Source organism: Monocercomonoides exilis, assembly GCF_001643675.1.
Source record: "Monocercomonoides exilis strain PA203 chromosome Unknown scaffold18-1597598, whole genome shotgun sequence".
NCBI classification, from domain to species: Eukaryota; Preaxostyla; order Oxymonadida; family Polymastigidae; genus Monocercomonoides; species Monocercomonoides exilis.
In genome coordinates, this window is record NW_027150563.1 from 1,478,227 (window position 1) to 1,501,036 (window position 22,810).

At 37.9% G+C, this 22,810-nt stretch overlaps 6 protein-coding genes across 6 annotated transcripts; 2 read left to right on the top strand and 4 right to left on the bottom strand.

Annotated features, from left to right (window-relative positions):
- Positions 1 to 303: 303 nt before the first annotated feature.
- On the bottom strand, positions 304 to 11,573 carry MONOS_1480 (putative Protein kinase domain; the record flags this gene model as incomplete). The annotated part of the gene is made up of 4 exons (XM_067867632.1): positions 304 to 9,539; positions 9,690 to 10,918; positions 11,005 to 11,371; positions 11,446 to 11,573. The coding sequence occupies 4 exons, from the start codon at positions 11,571 to 11,573 to the stop codon at positions 884 to 886; spliced, it is 10,380 nt and encodes a 3,459-aa protein (XP_067729002.1). The 3' UTR covers positions 304 to 883.
- A 111-nt stretch (positions 11,574 to 11,684) lies between these two features.
- Positions 11,685 to 13,328, bottom strand: MONOS_1479 (putative alpha/beta hydrolase fold; the record flags this gene model as incomplete). Its single annotated transcript, XM_067867620.1, has 6 exons — positions 11,685 to 11,794; positions 11,851 to 11,939; positions 12,006 to 12,702; positions 12,765 to 12,930; positions 12,982 to 13,236; positions 13,325 to 13,328. 6 exons carry the CDS (start codon positions 13,326 to 13,328, stop codon positions 11,743 to 11,745), a joined length of 1,263 nt encoding a protein of 420 aa, XP_067729003.1. The 3' UTR covers positions 11,685 to 11,742.
- Positions 13,329 to 15,614: 2,286 nt separating this feature from the next.
- On the top strand, positions 15,615 to 16,511 carry MONOS_1478 (uncharacterized protein; the record flags this gene model as incomplete). Its single annotated transcript, XM_067867609.1, has 3 exons — positions 15,615 to 15,818; positions 15,893 to 15,943; positions 16,143 to 16,511. 3 exons carry the CDS (start codon positions 15,615 to 15,617, stop codon positions 16,509 to 16,511), a joined length of 624 nt encoding a protein of 207 aa, XP_067729004.1.
- Positions 16,512 to 17,362: 851 nt separating this feature from the next.
- On the bottom strand, positions 17,363 to 18,506 carry MONOS_1477 (uncharacterized protein; the record flags this gene model as incomplete). Its single annotated transcript, XM_067867599.1, has 1 exon — positions 17,363 to 18,506. One exon carries the CDS (start codon positions 18,504 to 18,506, stop codon positions 17,673 to 17,675), a length of 834 nt encoding a protein of 277 aa, XP_067729005.1. The 3' UTR covers positions 17,363 to 17,672.
- Positions 18,507 to 18,778: 272 nt separating this feature from the next.
- On the bottom strand, positions 18,779 to 20,333 carry MONOS_1476 (uncharacterized protein; the record flags this gene model as incomplete). Its single annotated transcript, XM_067867589.1, has 5 exons — positions 18,779 to 18,815; positions 18,982 to 19,694; positions 19,784 to 19,916; positions 20,106 to 20,133; positions 20,198 to 20,333. The coding sequence occupies 5 exons, from the start codon at positions 20,331 to 20,333 to the stop codon at positions 18,779 to 18,781; spliced, it is 1,047 nt and encodes a 348-aa protein (XP_067729006.1).
- A 973-nt stretch (positions 20,334 to 21,306) lies between these two features.
- MONOS_17474 (uncharacterized protein) lies at positions 21,307 to 21,799 on the top strand (the record flags this gene model as incomplete). Its single annotated transcript, XM_067870398.1, has 3 exons — positions 21,307 to 21,400; positions 21,559 to 21,668; positions 21,776 to 21,799. The coding sequence occupies 3 exons, from the start codon at positions 21,307 to 21,309 to the stop codon at positions 21,797 to 21,799; spliced, it is 228 nt and encodes a 75-aa protein (XP_067729007.1).
- Between the last annotated feature and the right edge of the window lie 1,011 nt (positions 21,800 to 22,810).

The following is a 22,810-nucleotide window of genomic DNA, read 5'->3' on the forward strand; positions in this document are numbered from 1 at the left end:
TGTAACAGCATCAGAATTCATTTACAGAATAAAAAAGAAAATAGATATGGGTTTGATTTTTAGATATGGTACGATATTTTTTGCTTTATGTATTTTGTTCCATTCTGCACATTTAATTAATTTTGAATATTTTGAATATTTTCCTATGTTTTTTTGATGTGAAAATGAAAGATTTCTCATGACAAGGTTGTGGAAAAAGTTTGGAACAAATTGTTGTTTTTTTCACAAATGCAAGTATTTTGCTCCATATTTAAGAAAGCATGTATTTTGTTTTCATTAAAATTCACGGTGAAAAAAACAAAATTACTGATAATGAATTGCATGTTTCACATGTTTTAAAGTTGTTTTACGGAAGAAACGAAAAATGAATATTAAATTGGAAAAAAGGAAAAGTACTGAAAAAACGAATCGAGAAAATCCAATCGGAAAAAAAGAAAGAATAATCTTAGGCATTTTATAATATCTCACAAAAGATATTACTGTTATAATTGAGCAAAAAAAGAAAATGTAAATTTCTTGAACTTAAATTGATATAAAAAATACATAAGACGATATGATACAAATGGAATATTCGATTGGCCAAATTGGTTGAAATCCCAAAAAAAAAGAAAAATAAGAAAATATTTTTAATTTTTTAATAAAAACGAAAAATTGGTGAGAAACTCACCATTTTTGGGGGATTTGAACAGAGGAGATTTAAACAACAGCTTAATCAAATAAAAAATAATAAAAAAATACAAAATCGAAATAAATAAAATAACAAGAATTAGAAAAAGATCAAAAATAAAAAATAAAATGGAAATGATATAAAAAATAATCATTTTTAAAAAAGATGAATAAACAAAACATAATAAAATGTCTGAATTATCAGAGTAAAAACATATCATAGAGGAACAGATTGGCGAGGAGGTGATGGAGAAGAAGAAGAAATGGAAGAGGTTGAGAAGGAAGAAGAAGAAGAAAAAGAAGAAGAAGAAGAAGAAGAAGAAGAAGAAGAAGAAGAAGAAGAAGAAGAATGAGTCGTTGAATGAGCAGACAAAAGCAATGGAACACTTGTGATTGGAGTCATATGAAGAGGAGGGGGAGAAGAAGAAGCAGAAGAAGAAGGATCTTCAACATTTTCAGAGAAGCCCACAAAAGAAGTGAGTTGAGGAATGGAATGGGAGGAAAGAGAGAGAAGTGGATGAGAAGAGAAAGAGGAAGAAGAAGAAGAAGATGATGATGATATTGAAGAAGAAGGAAAAGAGGAAGGAGAAGAAGAGGAAAAGGAAGAAGAGGAAGTAGTTGTTGTTGATGTATTCATTCCATTCAGATGTGATGAATGGCTCATCGATGCGACATTGCTGGCAGAGAGAGGTTTCATCACAGGAGAAGAATTTGGAGTGTTTCCATTGCTGTTGGTGGCTGTGAGTGTGGTTGGGTGTGTGTGGTTGATGGAAACAGACATGTTGGATGAAGATGAAGGAGAGGATGAAGAAGATGTTGGTGAGGAGGAGGAGGAGGAGGAAGAGGAAGAGGAAGATGTTGATGAGGAGGAAGAAGGTGATATTGGCAGATTGCGTAAAGAAGTTGAGTGTTTGTCTTGTTTCATATTTGGAAGAGCCAACGGAAGAAGAAGAGGAAGAGGAGGGGTGGATGAAGTAATCGATGAAGATGAAGCAGAAACAGATTGGGCTGTTACAACAGAAGAAGTGGAAGAGGAATAAGGAGAAGATGAGGAGGAGGAAGAGTATGAAGATGAAGGTGGAATTGGTTCCAACAGACCTTTCAATCTAATTCTTGACTGATTGTGATGTTTAATCGTTCCTGTTCTTCCATTCTCTCTTTCATGTTGTATTAAAGATGTCCATTCTCTTCCTTCTCCTCTTCCTTCTCTTTCTCTTCCTTCCCTCCCCTCCTTCCTCTCCTTCCTCCCCTCCTCTCCTGCAATTAACCTCTCCACAGACTCTGCTGCCAGTGTGAAATCGCCAATGCCCATTCCCATTCGATTCGCCGGAGGAGTGATCAGCTTCGTCCTCTCTCTCTCAAGTGTCCTTCTTCCCACTCTTTCCTTCAGCCTCTCGTTGAACCTCTCCATCCCATCTTTTCTGCTTGCTCGGCGCTGTCCGCCCAGAAGAGGAGAAGACACAACCTGAAAGGAAAGCAAAGAGGAGCTCGGCTCAATGTGGGTGGAAGGGAAGGGTGGCTGAGAGGAATCAGAAGGAGAAGAAGATGATGACGATGACGAAGGTATTATTGAAGCAACAGGTGATGATGCAAGTGGAACAGATGAAATAACAGATGCCGATGAAGATGAATAAGAAGAAGGCGGAGGTGAAGAAGCTGAGCGTTGTTTGTGTCTCTGCTGTCTTCCACCCAAAATTGGAGACAGTCGAACACTCCCTCCCATCTTCGCATTTGCCTTCGCTTCGGCCATTTTTGCCTTTTGTGCTTCTCTTTCTGCCCGCAGAATCTTCGCTCTTTCGATCAGCTCTTTCCTTCTCTGCAGATAAGACAAGGTGCGTGGAGACAGCTGGGAGTGTGGGGCAGCCTTTGGAGGAGAGACATACGAAAGAATGGGGACAGACACAGAAGAAGAAGGTTGAGCAGGAACAGAAGGAGAAGGAGCAGAAGAAGGAAGGGGAAGAGGATCAGAATGAGAGGCAGGGGAGGAGAGAGAAGAGGGCTGAGTTGTGTGTGTTTGTTGGATGCTGTCTGTTTGATCAGCATTCGATGAATGTTGAATGGAAGTGCTGTTCTGCATAGCTCTTTCACTGTCTTTTGCAGCAGATGCTTCTGAACTGTTTGGTAAAGGAGGTGTGGCAGAATGTGACTTGTGTGCTTGTCCATCCACACTGCTGTTCATTTGAGGCGTCAACACTCCTGTCTCCATTCGCAGAAGGCGCTGTGGAGTCAAACTGTGTTGCTGCTGTTGTTGTTGAGTCTGTTGCAATTGTTGTGATTGAGTCTGTTGATTCTGTTGATTCTGTTGTGTCTGTTGTGTCTGTTGTTGTTGAATGGGCATCTGTGTCTGCTCCACAAAGTCGAGCGGGTGCTGCAGCAGTGGGCAGAGCGCACTTTCAGACTTTTTGTACTCCATCGCCCCCAAAATGACAGGCGCCTGTTTTTTGCTTTTGCCTGTTGGAGTGAAGCCAAGTGACTTCCTCTTCTCGTCTGCTGGTTGTGTGCCGTGTGTGCGTGTCATCCGCAGAATGGGTGGAGATTGCTGTTGAGCCTGTGGCTGCATTGGCAATTGTGTCTGTGATTGTGACATTGTTTGAGATTGAAATTGAGATTGAGACTGTGTCAGCATCTGAGACTGTGATTGTGATTGTATTTGTATCTGTTGTGACTGCATCTGCTGTGTTGTCATTTGAGACTGACTTGTTTGTTGATTCGACTGTTGCGTCTGCTGCGAAGGCAAAAGAATATCCTGCTGGTGTTGCAAGAATGGCGAGCTTTTTGTGCTGTGTTGTTTGCTTCCTCTGGAATTGGAGTGGCTGAGACCAGAAAGACCAGAAAGACCAGAACTGGCAGGAGGGAGCTGGATGTGGCTGGTGTGTGATTTGTGTGCTGTCATTTTTGGTGACTTCACATTTTTGGGTGTTAATGGGCTGAGCAATGGAAGATGCGTCAGCTGAGACAAATGAGATGCTGGCTTTGAATCGCTTTCTTGTCTTGTGCCGATAATTTCTGTTGTTTTGTCGCTGATATAAATACCTGTTTTGCTTCCATCTTCCAAATACATCGAATGTTCGTGTGAAACATTCATCATCTGACTGTCAGCAATCCTCTGAACTTGCTCAGCATCAACTCTTCCTTCCTTCCCTTCTTTTGCTTCCTTCATCTCCTTTCCATCTTCACACTCATGTTCCCCCTTTCCTCCACCCTTTTCCATTCTTTCTGCCTCTTCTTTCTCTCTCCCCTCGTTCAGCAATGTAATCTGAAGAGGAGACGATGAGCTTGCACTGAATGCAATGCGTGGCGTGATCGGCTTCAAAGAAGTCTTTTTGATTGCACTGGGTGTGTTGCTATTGTTGTTACTATTGCTATTGATACTAATATTGACATTACTATTGCTATTTACAGTGCTATTAATACTGTTGTTTTTGTTGAGTGCAGACTTATCCTTCATCCTCTGCTCACTGATGATTGGTGGCAATGTTCCTCTTCTGGTGTGCAATGTTGGAGGGGATTGTTGATCTTGAGATGACTTGGATGATGGAGAAAAAGAGGAGGAATAGGAGGATGGAGTATTTGAAGAAGAAGGAGAACGAGCAAAGCTAATTGAAATATCACTTCCTTGACTGTTCATTTGCAACGTGTCAAAATGAGATTCAAGTTCTTCTTCAACATCCTTCTCTGATTTGTCCTCTTCTAACTGCTCTTCACTTTGGTTGTGAATACTCAATAATTGTTCAGTCTCTTTGTTATTCTTACTCTTCTTCATTGTTTTGTGTTCGTTGTTGCTGTTGTTCTTCACAAATCCTCCGACAACTTCTTCACTGTCTTCCTCATTTGCATCTTCTTCTTCATTTTCTTCATCATCGCCATCCTCTTCATCCTCTTCACCTTCCTCTTCCTCATCATCATCGTTGTCTTCTTCTTCTTCCTTTTCTTCTTCCTTCGTCTTCCTCTTCTTTTTGTATGAAGGAGGAGGCAGTCTGCTTTCGAGTGCTGCTTTTCTCAACTCCAAAAGCGGGTTCTGTCTTTTCTGCACAACAGACGCAGGAAGAAGATAGTTTGAGTGGGCATCAGGAGAAGAATTGTGTGGGCGATGGATGGATTGGCGAGAAGAAGAGTGCAGAAGAGAAGGAGGTGTGCAGTGCAGGTGCTTGGAATGGCGATTGTGTTGACTGAAAGAAGAGGAAGAGGAATATGAAGAAGAGGAAGAAGAAGAGAAGGAAGAATAGGAGGATGAGGATGAATCAACAGGAGGGAGTCTGGCCGGAATGTGAGGCAGTTGAAACTGCTGCTGAAGCTGTTGTTGTTGCTGCTGCTGCAATTGTTGTGATTGTATCTGCTGTTGATGTTTAGTTGACAGAGCAGAAGAGAAAGGAGCAACAATCATTATAATGGCCGAGCTGTCTGTTTTATCTGCCATTCTCTGCAGTCTGCGCTGTGGAGGTGTCATCTCTGGCTTTTGGGTGGATTGGGCTGTGTCTGAAAGGAGAGAAGAGGATTGGGATGGAACAACTGTGTCAGATGATGAAGAGAAGGAAGATGATGATATTGTTGTTGTTTTACTCTGAGATGAAGGAGAAGAAGAAGATGCAATAGATTCATTTGATATTGCATTAGCATTTATATTTGTATTCAAATTATTGCTAGTTTTCTTCCTTTCATCACCATCTTTTTCCTTTTGTTTGATCGAATGCTCCACAAATCCATCCATTTCCAGCAGTGTTTCATCGTCCTCTTCTTCCATTATGTCCTGAATGGAGTGCAGATTCGGGGCAAATGTGTCTGGGCTGAACTCTTCTTCGTCTTCGTCTTCTTCAATCATTGCAATCGTTGTCTTGTCTGACTGTGCAATGTCTTCAGTGAATTGTTCGGGTGAATAAACAAATTCTTCTGAAATGGAATGGATTTCATTTGTTTTCTCTTCATTTTGAGGTTCAATTGAACTTGTTGCATTTTCATTGTTGTTTTTGTTCTGTTCCATTTCATTTCCTTTCTGTTTGTTTTCACTTTGTTCTGCCTCCAACCTCACAACATCAACTGTAATATCAACAACATGATTATTCTGTTGATTCATGTCATTTTGCCGTTTATCAGCAGAAGATGAAACATTCACTGGAGTTGGTATTGACGTCGGGGATGATGATGATGATGGTGATATCTTATGTGACATATGCTTCGAAAGGGCATTGTTTGCGTTGTTTGTCTGAATGTGCTGAAGAACAATTGGAATTGTCGTCAAACTTGGCTCTGCTTGTATCACTCGATTTTCTGTTGAAGCACTCGGAAAATGTGGCTTTTTTGTTCCGGTTTTCTTTGAAGATACTGTTGGCTTGTTTGTTTCCTTCTCTTTCTCTTTCTCTTTCTCTTTCTCTCTTTCTCTCTCCTTCTCCCTCTCCTTCCTCCTCCTCTCCTCCCTCTCTCTCATCACCTCTTTTCTGTCTGGTCTGTGTGGATGCAGCGGTGCCAGTCTAATTCTCCCTGTGCGTGACATATTCCCTTGTTGCAACACAAGCCCTGTTATTGACACTGGCTGCGTCTCATTCACAACTCTCTCTCTCATTTCATTGTTGATTGAAATTCCTGTTCCATTTACATTTCCTGTTATTGTTCCATTCTCATTTTTGGAGTTTTTCTTTGAAAGTTGTTTGTTTGAGCGAGTCTCTTCGGTTTGTTTGTTTGAGGGTTCGCTTTCTTTTGCTGTTGAATGTTGATTGGATTGCTGTGAAGAAGAAGACGAAGAGGAAGAGGAAGATGAAGATTGCAACGTTATCTGCTCTTGTTTATCTTCTTTAGCTGAATTCGAATTATCTTCTTGTTCTTCTTTCTTATCATTCTTCTGTGAAACATCTTCTTTATTCTCTTTTTCCTTCCCTTCCCAACATAATTCCTTCGCCGCCGGAATTTCCTTCGAGCCGTCCCAATATTCCGAAAGTGAGTACGCCGTGCTCCTTCGCTCGAGGCGCATCGGGGAATTATTATTCAACGCCTCTCCCACATTCTTTACGACAAGGGGAATATTCGGATCAGCAAAGACAGCAGAAACAGGCTCAGTTGGCGTGGTGACTGGGGAAATGACGTTGTTTGGGGCAGAAGAGGGATATTGCGCGGCGGGGAGGGGAATAAACGGAAAAACGGGGAGAGATATTTGTGATGGTTCGGAGAAACCTTCGCGATTTGTGGTTTGAGGAGACGGAGAATTGAAATGCTGCTGAGAGAGGAGAGAAGAAGGAGTATGAGGAGGAGTGGAAGAGGCAGAAGAGTTGAATGGAGAAGAAGCATTTTGAGAGGAAGAAGAAGAGAGTATTCGAATAGACTGTACAGCAGCAGACATAACAGCCGCCGCAGTTGTTCTGTCTGAAGGAGTGAGAGGGCGTTTCATCTGCCGGAAAAAGGACGGACGGAGTGGGGGAATAAACAAGGGCGGCGGTTGAATTTGTTGCAGCTGTTGCCGGCAAAAGGAGGAATTCTGGGAAGAGGAAGAAGAGGAAGAGGAAGAGGAAGAGAAAGAGGAAGAGGAGAGGAAGGGGTTAATGCTGTTATTAAGATTATTAAGATTATTCATGTTATTATTCGGAATATTTTGATTATTTTGAGGGGAAGAAGAGAACATTCTCTGTGTGAGTGCTTGTGGGGGAGAAGGATGGGGTCCGCCACGAACGGGGGAATAAAGAGAGTTTAAGGGATCAAATAGAAGAGGAAGAGGGAGAGAGAGAGAGGAAGGGAGAGGGAGAGGGAGAGGAGGAAATGTGGATGAGAGAGAATGAGGAGAAGAAGAAAATGAAGAAGAAAATGATGATGATGAAGGAAGGGGAGGAAAGCCTTGTTTTGTTGGTGTGAGGGAAGAAGAAGGATTTTGAGAGGGAAATGAAGAAGATGCATTGGTTGTATTAATATTGTTATTATTGTTGTTATCTTTGTTATTTTCTTTGTTATTTTGTTCGTTTGCATCAGAATTTGACTCAGAATCATTCATTTGATGAGATTGAGGTTGAGAAGAGGATGTATGAGCTCCTTCATTTGTTAATGTTGAAGAAGAAGAAGATGAAGAAGAAGATGAAGATGAAGATGAAGTAGAAGATGAAGGAGAAGAAGAAGATGTATAAGATGATGGTGATGTTATATTTGCATTTATATTATTGTTCTGTTTATTTGAATGGAGTTGTTCTTCATTCGAAGCGAAAGGCGAGGCAAAAATTGTTTCTCTGTTTGGAACGAGGTTGTTTGTGGGTGTTGTTTGAGAGAAGAAGGATTGGCTGGTGAGTTCAAGATGAGGAAGAGAGGAAGAAGAAGAAAAAATTGAAGAAGAAGAAGAAGAAGGAAGAGAAGAGCGGAGGAGGAGGATGTTGCGAAGGGAAGAGATTGTTGTAGACATCGCATTGGCAATGAGAAGAGAGGTGTTTGAAGGATGTGAATGAGAAGAAGAGGAAGAAGAAAGAGAATGAGGGTGAGAAGGAGAAGAAGAAGAAGAAGAAGTGGAAGAAGTGGAAGAGAAGGAAGCTGGAGGGAAGGAGGTATCGAATGGATTGAGAGGAGAAGAAGAAGAGGAAGAGGAAGAGGAAGAGGAAGAGGAAGAAGAAGTTGTTGTGTCAAATGGAGATGTGTGTGAATGTAATGGTGTTGTTTGATTAGAAATAGAATAAAATGGATAAGAAGAAGAGGAGGAGGAAGAAGAAGAAGAAGGAAAAGGAGAAGAAGAAGAAGAAGAAGCGTGATCAGAAGAGTGAGAAACAGGGCGACTCATTCTGCGGACAGACTCAGCGAGCGAATGAGAAGGAAGAAGGGAAATGCTGTGGGAGAGAGAATGAGAGAGAGAAAGAGAAGAAGAAGAAGAGGAAGAAGAAGCAAGAGAACGATGAGTGAATGGAGTCGATTGAAGTGGCTGAGGTGGAAGGAGAAGATTTTCGGGTGAAGATGTATCAGATGTTGATGCTGTTGTGAATGGAAATATGCTATTTTGAAATGAGGTGTTGTTTAATGTGTCTGAGGCAAGAGGAAATGAAGAAAAGGAAGAAGAAGAAGAAGAAGAAGATGATGATGATGATGATGATGAATTTTCTGGTGAATTGTTCGTTTCAACTTTATATTCATTTGTTTCTTCTTTATTTGCTTCTCCTTCTTTTCCTCTTTCTCCTTCTTTTCCCTCTTCTCTTTCTTCTTTCTCTTCCTCATCCATCTTTTGTGGGAGAGAGACAAGTGAAAGTGTTGAGTGGAGTTTGATGTCTTCATATGTGGGACATAGTGACATATTCTTTTTGTTCACTTTTCTTTCTCCTTTTCCTTCTGATTGAGAAGAAGAAGAGGAAGAGGAAGAAGAGGAAGAAGAAGAAATTAATCTTTCTTCTTTTTCGTTTTCTTTGTTTTCTTTCTGTTTGTTTGTTTCATTAGAATCATCATCTGGCTGAATTGTTGGCAGTTCATGAATAATAACTGTTCCTTCTAAATCTTCATCACTTTCTTCTTCTTCTTCTTCTTTCTCTTTCTCTTCCTTATCATTATCTTTGCTTTCATTTTCTGTTAGTTCATCAGCTTTTTTCTTGTCATTACTTGCATCTCCTTTGTTCTCTTCCTTTTTCTTTCCTTCTCCTCCTTCTCTGTTTCCCTCTCCCTCATTCCCTATCATTCCTTCTCTTCCTTCCCTTCTCTCATTCCCTTCTCTTCTTTCCATTCTTTCACCCGGTTCCTTCAGCAGTGTTGCGTCCAGTACAATTGCATCATCAAAGTAGCACAAGTCTGTTGCTGACTCCAAATCTGGTGTGAATGGGGGCACAACTCTTCTCAGTCTCTTCCACTCAATCTGATTGGCAGTAAAGACAGGGTGGAAGCAGATGTCTGACACACCGTGACGGCCTAGACGGTGCTCGGGCTCGCAGATTAGTCTGAAACGGTAAGGAAAGAGAGAGAGAAGAAAAATGGAGAGAAGAGAAAGCGAGAGAAGAGAGAAGAAGAAGATGTATTTGAAGTTATTTGTATGTAATGTTGATTTATAATAAAAAGAAAAATAAAAAAGAAAAATAAAATTAGCACACTTTGTGATCAGATCCCACACCAAGTCCGAAATCCCCTCTTCTCTGACTAAAGTGTGCTTGAATCTGCTGATCTTGTTGAGCACATCGTTGTCAGTGAGGGAGTGGAAAGGCGGATGCCCCGTCACCATCTCAAAGAGAATGCACCCCAAACTCCACCAGTCAGCTGTCTCATCATACCGCTCCTTCTCAAACACCTCGATGGCCACGTAGTCTGCAGTGCCCACACAGGACTCGGCAAACAGATGGCGGTGGGAGGAGAAGGTGCTGGAGAAGGAGGAGAGGGTAGCGGAGACTGAGGAGGAAGAGGAGGAGGAAGAGGAAGAAGAGGAGGAGGAAGAAGATGTTGAGGTTGAATAGAAATTGGATGGGAGAACAGGAACATGAGCAGTCATTGAGGGAGAAAGAGATGTTGTTGGCACACCCGATGCAGTGAAATTGGCTGTTTCTGTGTTTCTTTCAGATGTCTGCTGAAATTGAGGCAGCAAATTCGGAAGTGTGCCTGTTGAACTGATGTTGTTGGCAACAGAGGAATATTCCATTGTTTCTGAACTGTTATTACTATTATGATTATTATTACAGTTGTTGTTGTTATCTTCTTCCTCCTCACTTGCCCCGTCTGACTCGTCTGAAGATGAATCCAAATCCACCCCGTCGTCTTCACTGCTTGACGACGCTGATATTTCTGGTTCTTCTCCTTCGTCTGCATTTTGCTTTGACTGGCCATTCTCTTCCACTGTATTTGCTGGCTGCTCTAATTTGTTGGCTGTTGAATTGCTTTCTGTGGAATTGTCATTCAATTTGTGTGCGATATCTGATTTTGTTGTTGCCAAAGATGATGATTGCTCCAATGAAATATCATTTTTATCTGTGTTTGATTGATTTACAGACTCAACCTTCTTATCAACAGTATTAATATCGCTCTTATTGGTTTGTGTGTGTCTGCTGCTCTTGTGCTTCTTTCTCGTCCGATGCGATTTCGAGTGCATCGTTCTGCTTCCGGTCACAAACAGAGAGGGGTCTCCTTTGCTCAGCCCGAAATCAGCCAGCTTGAGGCGCCCTTTGGAGTCGATGAGAAAGTTCGCTGGCTTCAAATCACGGTGGATGTACCCGAGCTGGTGGAGCGCATGCACACAGCAGACCATTTCGGCGAAATAGAAACACGCTACGTCTTCGTTCAGTGGAGCAGTGTTGCGCAAAAGGCATCCAAAATCACCTCCTTGAACAAATTCCTGATTCATTATTAATCAAACAACATTTAAAAAAATAAACAATCAAAATAATTGTGCCAAAAATAAATTCATATAGAATAAAAAACCATTGCAAGATAAATATAATCCGAATCTTGAAATGCAAAGTAAAGTTTCACAAGCCAAGGATTTCGCGATGCTCCAAGTATTGCCCTTTCTGTTCGTAATCTAAATGCTTTATCTTTTGTATCAACTGTCTTCTTTTCAATTTTTTTAATTGCAACCAATAATCCTGTTTCAATATGGCGACAAAGGAACACTTGCGAAAAGGCTCCAGCTCCTAAAAGTGCAATCCATTCAAAATCACTTGGTTGTGTCGATGAACGTCGAAGTCTTAAATATGCGAGCTCTTTTGCTTTGCACTCTTCAAGAAACCTTTTTTTATCTTCGTCTCTAAGTTGTAGTCTTTCAATAAATTTTTCGTGCCGCAAACGTCTCAAAAAAAAGTGAAAAAAAGAAAATGATTGTAATAAGAAATGAGATAAATTTTTTCATGAATAATCGCAAACCTAAGCTTTTTGTTATACAAGAAAAGCAGAAGATCTCTGTAATAATCCACGATGCTTTCCTTGAAAAGTTCCACCTTCTCTATTGTCTCTTTTGATGCACATTTACTAACAAGGCAAGTATCAAGCATGACAAATTAAATTAGTTTTATTTTTTATAAAAGTATTTTAGGAAATCGTATTTAATTTTCGTTAAATGCTTATATGAACAAGAAAACGAAAAAAATTGATGAGTAAATAAATTATTAGGGTTGATCAAATTAATTCTTTCGGTTTCTCTTCTCTGAAAAAAATAACAATTTATGAATGAATAATTTGATGTATTAAATTTGCAATTAGTGCAGGACGCTCTCTAAATAAAAAATACATATTTTTTATCAAAAAAAGTATAAAATAAAAATGGCATACAATGGCAAAAAATGTCCTGCGTCTGGAATAAGAATAAAAGGTACTCCGAGATGCTTTGCAATATGTTCACCGTGGGAATATGGAATTGACTGAGAAATAAAACAAAATTAAAAATCCTCAACGTTCAAATTTTTTTTAAAAAAGAAATATCACACTCTATCGTCGCTTCCATGAACAACTTGAACTTTGACTTTATCGTTGTGGTGCTCCTTTGGGAGTTTTTCCTTTCCAACTGGATCATTCTGACCGTCCCCCCATTTTTTCCTCCACTCGTGCATTCTTTCCACAGACACAAAATGTGTCATAACAGCACATATCTGTCCACAAAGTGCTTTAAGAGAAGGTGAAATGTGGCAGTGCGTGACCGGAGATAAATATTTGTCTTGCGTCACGTATTCCATTCCTGTCATATCATATTGAGACTTCGACAGAAGAGGTGAAGACTCAGATGAAGATGACACTTTTTCAGTTTTGCTTTCTTTCTCTTCATTTTCGATAATCTGGATATCTTCTGGAGTTGGTGAAGAAACAACGCAGGGTTCATCTTCTATGTTCACTATTTTCACTTTTTCCCTCAAAAATTTTTCTCCAAAATTTAGCGGGGCTGTCATTTTGGCAGCTTTCACTTTATCCTTTATAAACATTACAGCAGTCTGTCTCCAAATATTCGACAAAGGAGGATAAAATCTATCTGCCGCACCACACATAAGAGTAACTGTTTTAAGTTTTTCGGAGTGCCTCATTAAAAGTTCTAAAATGATCATTCCTGCCATTGAAAGTCCAGCCACATTCACTTTTTCCCATTTCAAATGATCAATTAGTGCAGCAGCATCATCCGCCATCATTGAAGTCCTTTAAATAATTGTGCACACCGTATATTATAAATTTACGTTTCATCTGAAAAAAGTGCATACGTGAAGCGTTTCTGTTGAGATGTGCTGTAAACAAATCCGCGATGGCAAAAAATACAAATCTGATATCGAGTGTCTCTAAGCAATAGAAGAATAATTCGTTTCCATGCATCAAAATTCATCGAAAGCCCAGACATTAGTAGTAATTTTTCTGGTCCATCTCCATACACTTTCAAAAATTAAAAATGTCGGAAACGTATGAAAATAAAGAATTCCAAACATTCATAATATAAATTACATCCTCTTTCGTGTGATTGAAATATTCCGTTGTTTTTCAATGCATAACGTTGCAAAATAGAAATTTCTCCTTCTCTACCTTTTTTCAAAGAAAATCGTTCAAGAGGAAAGGAAAGTGCTGGTTCAACGGGATTGCACAATTGTTTGCTTTGAATGTTTTGCGTTTTCATTGTGTTACTGTTGATAATTCCTGTAGAAATATAATAATATCCATTTGATCCTTCAGTTATAATTTTTTCTGTTTATCTTCAAAAATTAATTGTGATTTGGGAATGTGTTTTTCAAATTTATTGATAATTACGTAAAGGGGGTACTTATAAGTCAACTCATATTACAAAATTGTTATCAATTGAATCATGATTTATAACCATTTTCATTCCAATGATGAAAAAAAAGTCAAAATTTATTTTAACTCTTTCCGTGCTAACGCATCTGCTCCTTTTCCAACTACGTCAAATGTTGTGCACATATTTAGGAAATTAGCAGAACCTGTTGATTTCTTTTCATTTAATTCCTCAATTCTACTTCTGACTCCTCTTCTTTATCTGTCCAAACAATTGCATCCTCCATTGTTTCTTATCATTTATCAGTGTGTTCCATTTAATATGATGCAAAATAGGAAATTATTCAATAATTAATTTTAAACGCATATATGGCTGACCTTTTTAAAATCATACAGTTTGTGCAAAAAATACCGGAAAAGATCGATATCTCAATAACCGCAAGAAGAATAATTCTGATAATTTTCCTCAAAATATATCTCATTAATACAAACTCACTTGACATACAAGACTTTCAAAATTGCTTCATTTGTGCTCAGAAAAAATATACATCGAAATCTCGGAGAAACTTGAAATCCTATTTCTCCGAAATATTAAAAATAATTATCTCTGAGTACGAATGAGGAGATTTTCAAAGTCTGGTATGACACGTGAGTTTGTGTAGATGAGATGTATATTGAGGAAAATTATCAGAATTTTTCTTCTTGCGGTTGTTGAGATATCGATCTTGTCCGGTATTTTTTGCACAAATTGTATGATACGTTTTTTAATTTCATTTTCTTTTCTTTTCTTTTCTTTTTTGATAAAAAAAAACCCTTTTGAATAATTCTCATGTGAAAATGAAAATTCAAGCATAAAGTGTGCAAAAAATACCTGACGTAAAAAACAATTCCGGACAAGATCGATTTCTCAATAACTGCAAAGGTCATAATTCTGATAATTTTCATCATAAAATATCTTTACAATACTAACTCTTTTGATATATCGGATTCTCATTTTTGTATCGACTGAATTTTGAAAAAACAATTGTTGAAATCTCAGAGAAACCACAAATACTATTTTTCCAAAATATCAATAAATATTATTCGATTAATCAGCCGACAAAAAATGAAAATTTGATATGCCAAAAAAGATAGTGTGAACAAGATGCTTTTGGAAATAAATTTCAAAAATTATTCATCGTATAGCTTTTGAGAAATCGATCTTGTTGGTATTTTTTTGCACTATTAATAGTTAGTGTGATTTATGGTGAATTTATTCAATAATTGTGGGCATAGGCATGATTTCAACCTCCGTTGATTGCAGTATTTCAACAGAAAACCAAATCACTCTCTTTTCTTATGCAAACTTATGTGATACACTAAAATGAAACAATTTGCTTTGCGGAACAACGAAAAAATAAGTAATTGATTTATTTTCAAAAGTTAGCAATGAAATAAATTAATCTTTGATGTTTGTTTTCATTGAGAGTATAATTAAGAAACTTGTTGAAAAATTACTATCAACTATCGTTGAGATAATGCAACTGAAAACAGAAATTGAAAATTTCCACCATAATTTTCACAACGTTCTTTTTTCAAAAAGTATTTTTTTTAAAAATATGCAGTTGTTATTGTGACTGAAAAGTAAGAAAAGTCTATAACAAAATTTGGATTTTGTTTCAAAAACTCATAAAACTCGTCCGAAGTGAACTATTTTTAAATAACAACATTTCGAAAAGAATAAATATTCATGATTATTATTGTAATCATATTTTCTCTGTAAAAATTTTTTTATATTTTTGTAAAGAATATATGTTTATAAAGCCAAAAAAAGTGATGTGGAATAAAAAAAACACTTCTGCTTTTCTTTCGTATGTTAATTTGGCTTATGAAATAGTTATCACACATAGGGTTATTATTTAACCCTCACCTTTTTTTGACTCTGACCAATTTTTTTATCAGAAAAGTTTCATGTTTCACTTTTTGAAATAATAACTTAATTATTTGTATAAAAGGAATCTATATTGAATTTTTAAAATGTATTTTGAAATGAAGCCTATTTCTCATGGGGGGAGATTGGGGGGGGGGGGGTTAAAACCTTCCATCAAGCTTCCACGAGAAATAGGTTGGTTTCAAATGGTGAAAAGCCACTTTGCTCATTCAAAACATTTTTTATTTTTTTAATTTTTTTTGTAATTCTATTTTTTATCAAAAAAATGATAATTAGATCAAAACACTAAAAAGAAAAATGAAAATTCATGTTGAATTAAAAAAAAAGAAAAGAAGGGATCAGAAAATATAAGCATTCCATTCAATCCTTTCTTTGAAGAAAATATAAGAACAAACTGGAACGAATGGCATACGTCGTATATGATGGCTTCGTCAGGATCACAGACGCTATCAATTCTGAGCAATTCATCCGCAACAGCATAAAAAACGCAGTTCGGGAGTTGCGAGTGAAAAGGGAAGTTGGAAAACCAGGGAGACTGCAGGTAATTAGCAAAGAGAAGGAAGAAACAGTTCTTGATGTGATCAAAATTGATTCTATTTGTGTAAGCGTTTAACAGTGAAGAAAACAAGAGAATTGGTTTGTGCAAGTTCTATTATTGTTACAATTATATTTTTTCTTTAGATGGAAAATGTTTTGAACGATTCAAAAGACGAAAACCAGCCATATATAAAGGTTTCGAATGCTACGGCGTTCGGGTTTTTGAAGTGGCACCCCGAGTTGAGGAAGAGCAAACCAAAAAGTTTTTAAACATTTATCGGCTGGCTGTGTTATGTGAAAGTGTAATGAAGCCCTGTTATCAAATAATTACAAAATTACACGAAAAAATCACAACACACCTTTATTAATATTTATTGTTGACGAATCTTTTTAGCGTGTACCATCTACTGCCAATATTGAAGTTATCCATCCATCTGGACAAAGTGCTGTATATTGCAAAGAAGCACAAAGAACGAACAATGCGACACTTGTTGCTGCCGTGGTTGTAGATGGTTATTCATTGCCTTGCATCATTCTCTGGCCAAGTGTTAAACAACCGGACGAACTGAAGCCTCTTCTCTCTCCAACTCTGGACATCTGGCCTAACAAAAGTGGCTGGATGGACAAGCAAAATTTCAAGAAATATGCAGAAACAGTTCTTCTCCCTTCCACCGTTGAAAATAGAAAGCGCATGTTACTGGAAACAGAGAAATGCCTTCTTTTCATCGACTCTCATCCTTCACACGGTGATCCTTCAATTTGAAAAGCCTCCTCAGAAAATAACATTGACTTCGCAACATTCATCCCCCACAGCACTCATTTGTCTCAGCCATTCGATAGAGGAGTATTTGCAACTCTCAAAACTTCTCTTTCTTCATCATTTGATGTAACATCATCTCCATCATCGTCTGCTTCAAGAAAAGCACTTGTCGACATGCTTCCTCAAGCAATTCACTCCGCTTTCACTCCTTCTGTAATTAAAAAAGCTTTTTAACAAAGCGGAGTCCTTTGTAACACGTTCGGTCCAGTTCTTCGCAGATGACAGGAATCATCAAAATACCTACTTCCTTCCCATCGTAACCGTTTTGAATATTTTGGAAAGTTAATTACAAAAAAAGAACTTTTAGACGATTGGGAAAGATTTTTAGGGAGAAATGAAGAAACAGAGAATGAAAAAGACATGAAACATGTGATAGAAAACGAAAAAGATGAAATTGTTGAATTCATACATAAAATCAAAAGAAAACGCTCTGACATTATTTTTGATGAACCAAACGAAGAGGAAAACGAAGAGATGCAAAGAAAACCAGGAAAAAGAAAGACAATTCGAAGAATTGATTTTTCTTTTGTATTTTTTTTATTTTTCCAAATTTTTCACTTCAAAAATTTAAATCAGAATAAAAAAATGTGTTGGGGTTAAATGATAACCCTCCAACACTTGGATGAAAATTATTTGGCTAATGACGAAAAGCCTTTGAATATTCAACACCTCGAAAAAAAAGTGATGATTTCAAAAAATAGACACCTGTACATTTAAAAAATTATTTATGATATCAACATTTTTCCTGCCAATCTTCTGAAAATGAAAAACTGTCCAAAAATGAAAATTTAAGAAAAGTGGCCATATTGCAAAAATACATAAATAATAATAAGTAAATACAGATAAGAAAAAAACATACACAAATTACATATTCAAAAACCACAAAACATGAACAAGAAAATTTATAACCCATCAATAATAATAGCAGCTGCTTCAAGAACTTGCCAACAAAAACACAGCAACAAATAACAACAATCTTATAAACAGCAATTGCAACTGCAACTGCAACTGCAATGCTAATTACATAATAGAAACACTGAAAAAAAGAAAAAGAAAAAGAAAAATATGTGCTGTTTGCCCGAGATTCATATGGCTGCATGCTGCTCAGACAAGCCACGAAAACGAACCCGTTTGCAAAATCTTTTCCCAAAGAACATGTATTTCGTGATTGACAGCAGGTTCCTTATAATTATTTTCATTTGCTCTATTCGCTGGCTTTTCCTCTTCTTCCTTCTTCTTTGCTTCCTCCTCTGCTCTTTTCTTTTCTGCTTCCTCTGCCTCTACTTCTTTTTGATCTTCCTTATCGCAATACTTGTTGATCTCATCAATCTCCGCACTCAGTTCTTCAACACTCAGCCCCCTTTGAATCACATTTATCAGCCTCTGATCTTTCTCTTTTTCTCGTACCTCCTTCGCTTTCAATTTTGCCTCCTCCTTCTCCTTCTTCGCTAACTCTGCACACTCTGACTCCTCTTTTTCAAGCTTTTTCTTTCTCCGTTCATCTGCCCGTATTTTCTGAATTTTTTTGCACCTCTTGCAAGGTGCTAATGTCTGCCACACAAACAGTCCTTTTTTCAAATCCACTCTTCGCTTTATCCATTTCACATCCCACTTCACCAGATACAGCCCCACGCAAAATGCCACATACTCAACAAACAGCCACACCAGCATCTGCACCAGCGATAGAGCCATGTTTCTTTCCATTTTGTGTGCTCGCTCAATCAGCTCGTCATTCACAACCACTGCTGACATGAACCGCTCTGCTCCTTCACACGCCTCTCCGCTCGAAGTTGGCGGGTCAAACTTCCCAATTCCATCCAAGCACAGTGTCGGAATAAGCACAATGGCAATCCCAATCGCTGATCCAAACACAATCCCACAGTAACGCACACTGTTGCTGCACATCGTCTCGAAAGTGGAAGCACCAGGTGGCTCCATGTTGAATATAAAAATATGCAGGGTGATGATTGTCAAGAACAACGGAATGAAAGTAATTGTCCACGAGCTTGTGAAATTGTCTGTTTGGTTGCCAATACACCACAATCATTCCAATCGCACACGTTCACATTCACAGAAAGAACAAAATAAATAAAGAAAATAAATGAATAAATTTAATAGAATTATAATTTTTGGCACAGCAGATACAATAAATAAATAAATAAATAAACATGCAATGTCTTGTTTCTCATTCAATTCGCATACACACTCACTCACCCGCTCTCCTTTAACATTTTGCATTCAACATATCTTCAAAGAAAAAAACACCCATGTCAAAGCAATCCCCAACACAGAATGGAAATATTGGATAAAAGTGATGCAGAAATTATCTGAACAACTCAACCAGCTATCGCTTATTAAATCAATGGCGAACATTTCACCAAAGAAGACAAAAAAATTTATCAAAAGAGCTAACAAAATGGTATCTGAGCTTGTTATCAATCGCCCATCCTCGGTGAATTTTTGTGTGTCATCTTCTGTGGCTGCTGCTTCTCTGAAAAGGTTATCATAACCAACGCCACTTTCTTTGACATTTCTTTGAGGATACGGCTTCGTCACTTGACCATCAACCAAGCGATTGCGGATGTTGAAAGCGTGCTCATCCCCATTTACAAATTTGTTAAGACTCGTGTACAAATAATAAGGTCCCACAAGTAAGCAACCTATACACGCAGCGCTTATTAAAATTGCAAACAACATATCATCTCGTTTCTTTAAAAATAAGAAAAAGAAAAAGAAAAACAATGTCAGCATCACCAATGCAATAGTGAACTGGCTCTTCGACCTTGACAGGCAGAACGAAAAGATCGACCTACTTGCCCTGTTCGACACAAGAATCGACACATGCTCATCATCAGCCAGCTTGTCGAAAACTGGCCCTCGGATAAGATTCGTTGCGTAGAAGATGGCAAAGAAAAAGAAGAAAAGAAACAGCATAAGAGATATCGACGCCAATGAAAATAGAATAAGACGCGTCCAAGGATACTTGATCAGGGTCTTTAGATTGTACATATCCCTCCAGAAACTCTGCCTTTTCCCAAACAGCACTTCTGGAAAAGTCCCATACAACCGAATGGTGTCCTTCCATCCTTTCGGGCTCAGTCCAGACCGAGTCTTGTCTGCAACATCCTGAATGCAATTTAAAGCAAAATACAAATCAACAAATAAACAAAAACGAAAAGAAGCCCATCAAAAAGAAAGTCACTCGCTGTACCTACTTCAGCATAGCTCAAAACACACGCATCTGCATTGTCTGGATCGTACATGTTCAGATCCTGGAATTCATCATGGCTCATGAAGATGTTGTCTCTCAGCCTTAGCAGTTCTTCAACCACAATCTCATACCAGAACCTGCATCAAGCCAAATCACGTAAATTTTGATCATTAAAAAATAAAAAAAATTTTCTAACACTTCTGTATTCAGCATCTCTCGGAAAAACTTCGATGTCCCCATCAGTTTCATTTTTGTTCTTGTGCCGCATTTCTTCAAAATCCTACCAAATTTTCAAAACCTTAAAATCCAACTGGAAAAACTCACACTGCTTCCATATGTCCATTGGCACCTCTACTTCGCGGTGCTCAGTGAAAACCGTTCAATAACAGAAAAATAACAAAAAACAAAAAATGCACACTGTTAACATCCACTTGATCGCAATTCTCATCCGACGTGCTGCTGGACGTCGGGTCTTCAATGTCTGTAACCATGGGAACAAACTCTCGGAACGCTCTCTCATTTCCTGTGTGGATGAGAACTTCTGAAGATTTCATCGATCTGGTGAATAAATTGTTTTGCCAACTGATTCCCTGTTGCTCAACCAACCACATTCACTCATTTTGTTCACTGGTATTTTTGCACAATCTGGTGATATTATTGGAGTGTTGGCATATGGGTATTATACCGGAACATTCAAAAATCGACATAGTCAATTTATTTCATTATGTAATTATCATATTTGCTATTTAAAGCTATTTATTTTGTGCGGATACATTTTTAAAGAATATTTTGAAAATATTTTTGATCAAAAAAATATTTATTTTTGAGAAATATTCTAAATTTTTCTTGACTGAAACATATCTTATCTCAAAAGAAAGGTAATATTATGATGACTCTTGTATTTAATGAAGAAGAAATGGCTTGGAATTTGTTATTAACTTCACTGAGAGATGAAATAGGAAAATAAAATGCATGCGAAATAAATTTTGTTATGAAACCGGAAAATATTTAATTGGGTTCAACAAAAATATTATATTAGATAAATAGATATCATAGGTTATAGGATATTGTAAAAAATCTTCTATTTTAGGGTTTCGGTTAAACGTATTAGTTTATTGCTGGAAAAAATTTTTTAGGGGAAGGGTTGACAAAAAAAAAGTTATTTTGATGTGCAGAAACTCAATTGAAATCAAGATGATAACGCTGAAAAAAAGATTCAGTTCTCTTTTTTCTTGCAATCTTCTTTTGGGCGATGATAATTACAAAAAAAAAATGTCAACTTTTTAATAAATTTGGAAATGTAATATTTCTCTTCCCAAAAATGAAACATTTTTGATAATTTTATTTTGAAAAATTTTATTTCAATTTAGAATAATTTCCGCGCTTTAATATTTTGTTCAAATATATTTTAAACAATGATAATCACTTTTATCATAAAATAAAGCAAATTTTGATGTACCGGTAAAGTACCCATTTGCCGGAGTGTTTTTGTGAATTTTCGAAGTCAATAGAAAAAATATATTAAAGATGATTTCTTCAAAAAATAATGACAAAAAATCAACAGATTCGATGGCAGCGCAGCAGTCACAGGTGAGGATGGGCAGAGGAAGGGGAAAGGGCGGTATGCAGGCGTGTGGCGCAGACACGCACGTCAAAAATGTTGCTGATTAAGTTTAGGAGCTCGGGCAAGAAGGACGGGGGCAGAAGACAGCATGCAGTGTTAACAAAATGGCTTACAGTTTTGGTGCATAATGCATTTGGGTTTCGTTTTTTGTGCAGCGCCCATCCACCTGCGAGGCGAAAAAGGCTTATTCGAAAGAAACGGGAGCAATCTTCGGAGAAAAGAAAAAGGTTTGAGTGCACGTTGCTGCCTGTGCACTGCACGGCATGTTTGTGATTGATAAGTTTTATTATAATTATAATTATAATTATAATTATTTATTTTATTTTTTCTTTATTTTATTTTTTGCAAAACAATTCTTTTTTTGGCAAATAGAGGCGGCGAAGAGGAAGTGGATGAAAAGGAAGGAGATGAAGAAGAATTCGAGAGCGAAACAGACTGGTACGGACCTCGGAGTACGAGCTGGCTGTAGAAAAAGGGGATTGCATTGTGGTGTGCCTAATGAAAGCGCTGAGTTGGAATGAAGCCAGGAGGTCAAATGAGCCAACGCGAAAAGGAAGAGGAATGAATGAGAACTGCCAGATGTCAGAAGTAAGTGTGCCTCCGAAATGAGCAGCATCAACATCAAGGATCGGATAGCTAAAAGTAAGGAAGAAAATGATTTGGAGAGAGGAAAAGAGAGCGAAGAGGCAAAGGCGCAACAGCAGCAGGCAAGAAAACGGAGAGGAAGAAAATGGCCGGAAGTCTACCGTCTCATCTCCTTCAAGTGATGATTGAATCTTCGAAGGATGACCTTTACGGAAGGCATGAATAGATAGGGTTCTGTGGAGGATGAGAAAGAAGAAAAGACACAGTAAAAAATGATACTGAGGTGTGTGGATAGGATATTGTGGAGAATTTTTTAGTTGCATGCAAAAACAAAAGAGAAGAAGAGCCTTTGCTTCGTTTTTGATTTCTCTCAAAGAGTAGTTAAATGTCAAGAAACAATAACAGGAGGATTAGGAGGAATTGGAGAACAAACTGAAAGAACATAATAAGCGGAAACAGCTGAGAGCAGCGGGATGGATGCGAAGCAAGAGGTGAGAAATCTAAAGGTGAACCTGTAGGAAAATAATAAAACAATTCTTCGACTGAGGAAAAAGAAGGAGGAAGCAGAGGAGAAGAGCAGTGAAGGGGAATTGGAAAATAGAAGATCAGGATTTTGGAACTGGAATAGATGGAGAAGACGAATGAAGAGGAAGAGAAGAAATGCAAGAAAAGCAAGGGTCGAGAGGAAAAGTGGACAGCTTGAATCTGTGCAGATTTGGCAAATGGAGGAGAGGATGGCGGCATCTGAATGGTGTTGGGCAGTGAGGAGTGGACAACCAGTAAGAGGGATGATGTTGAGATGGCTAACACAGAGGATGCGTT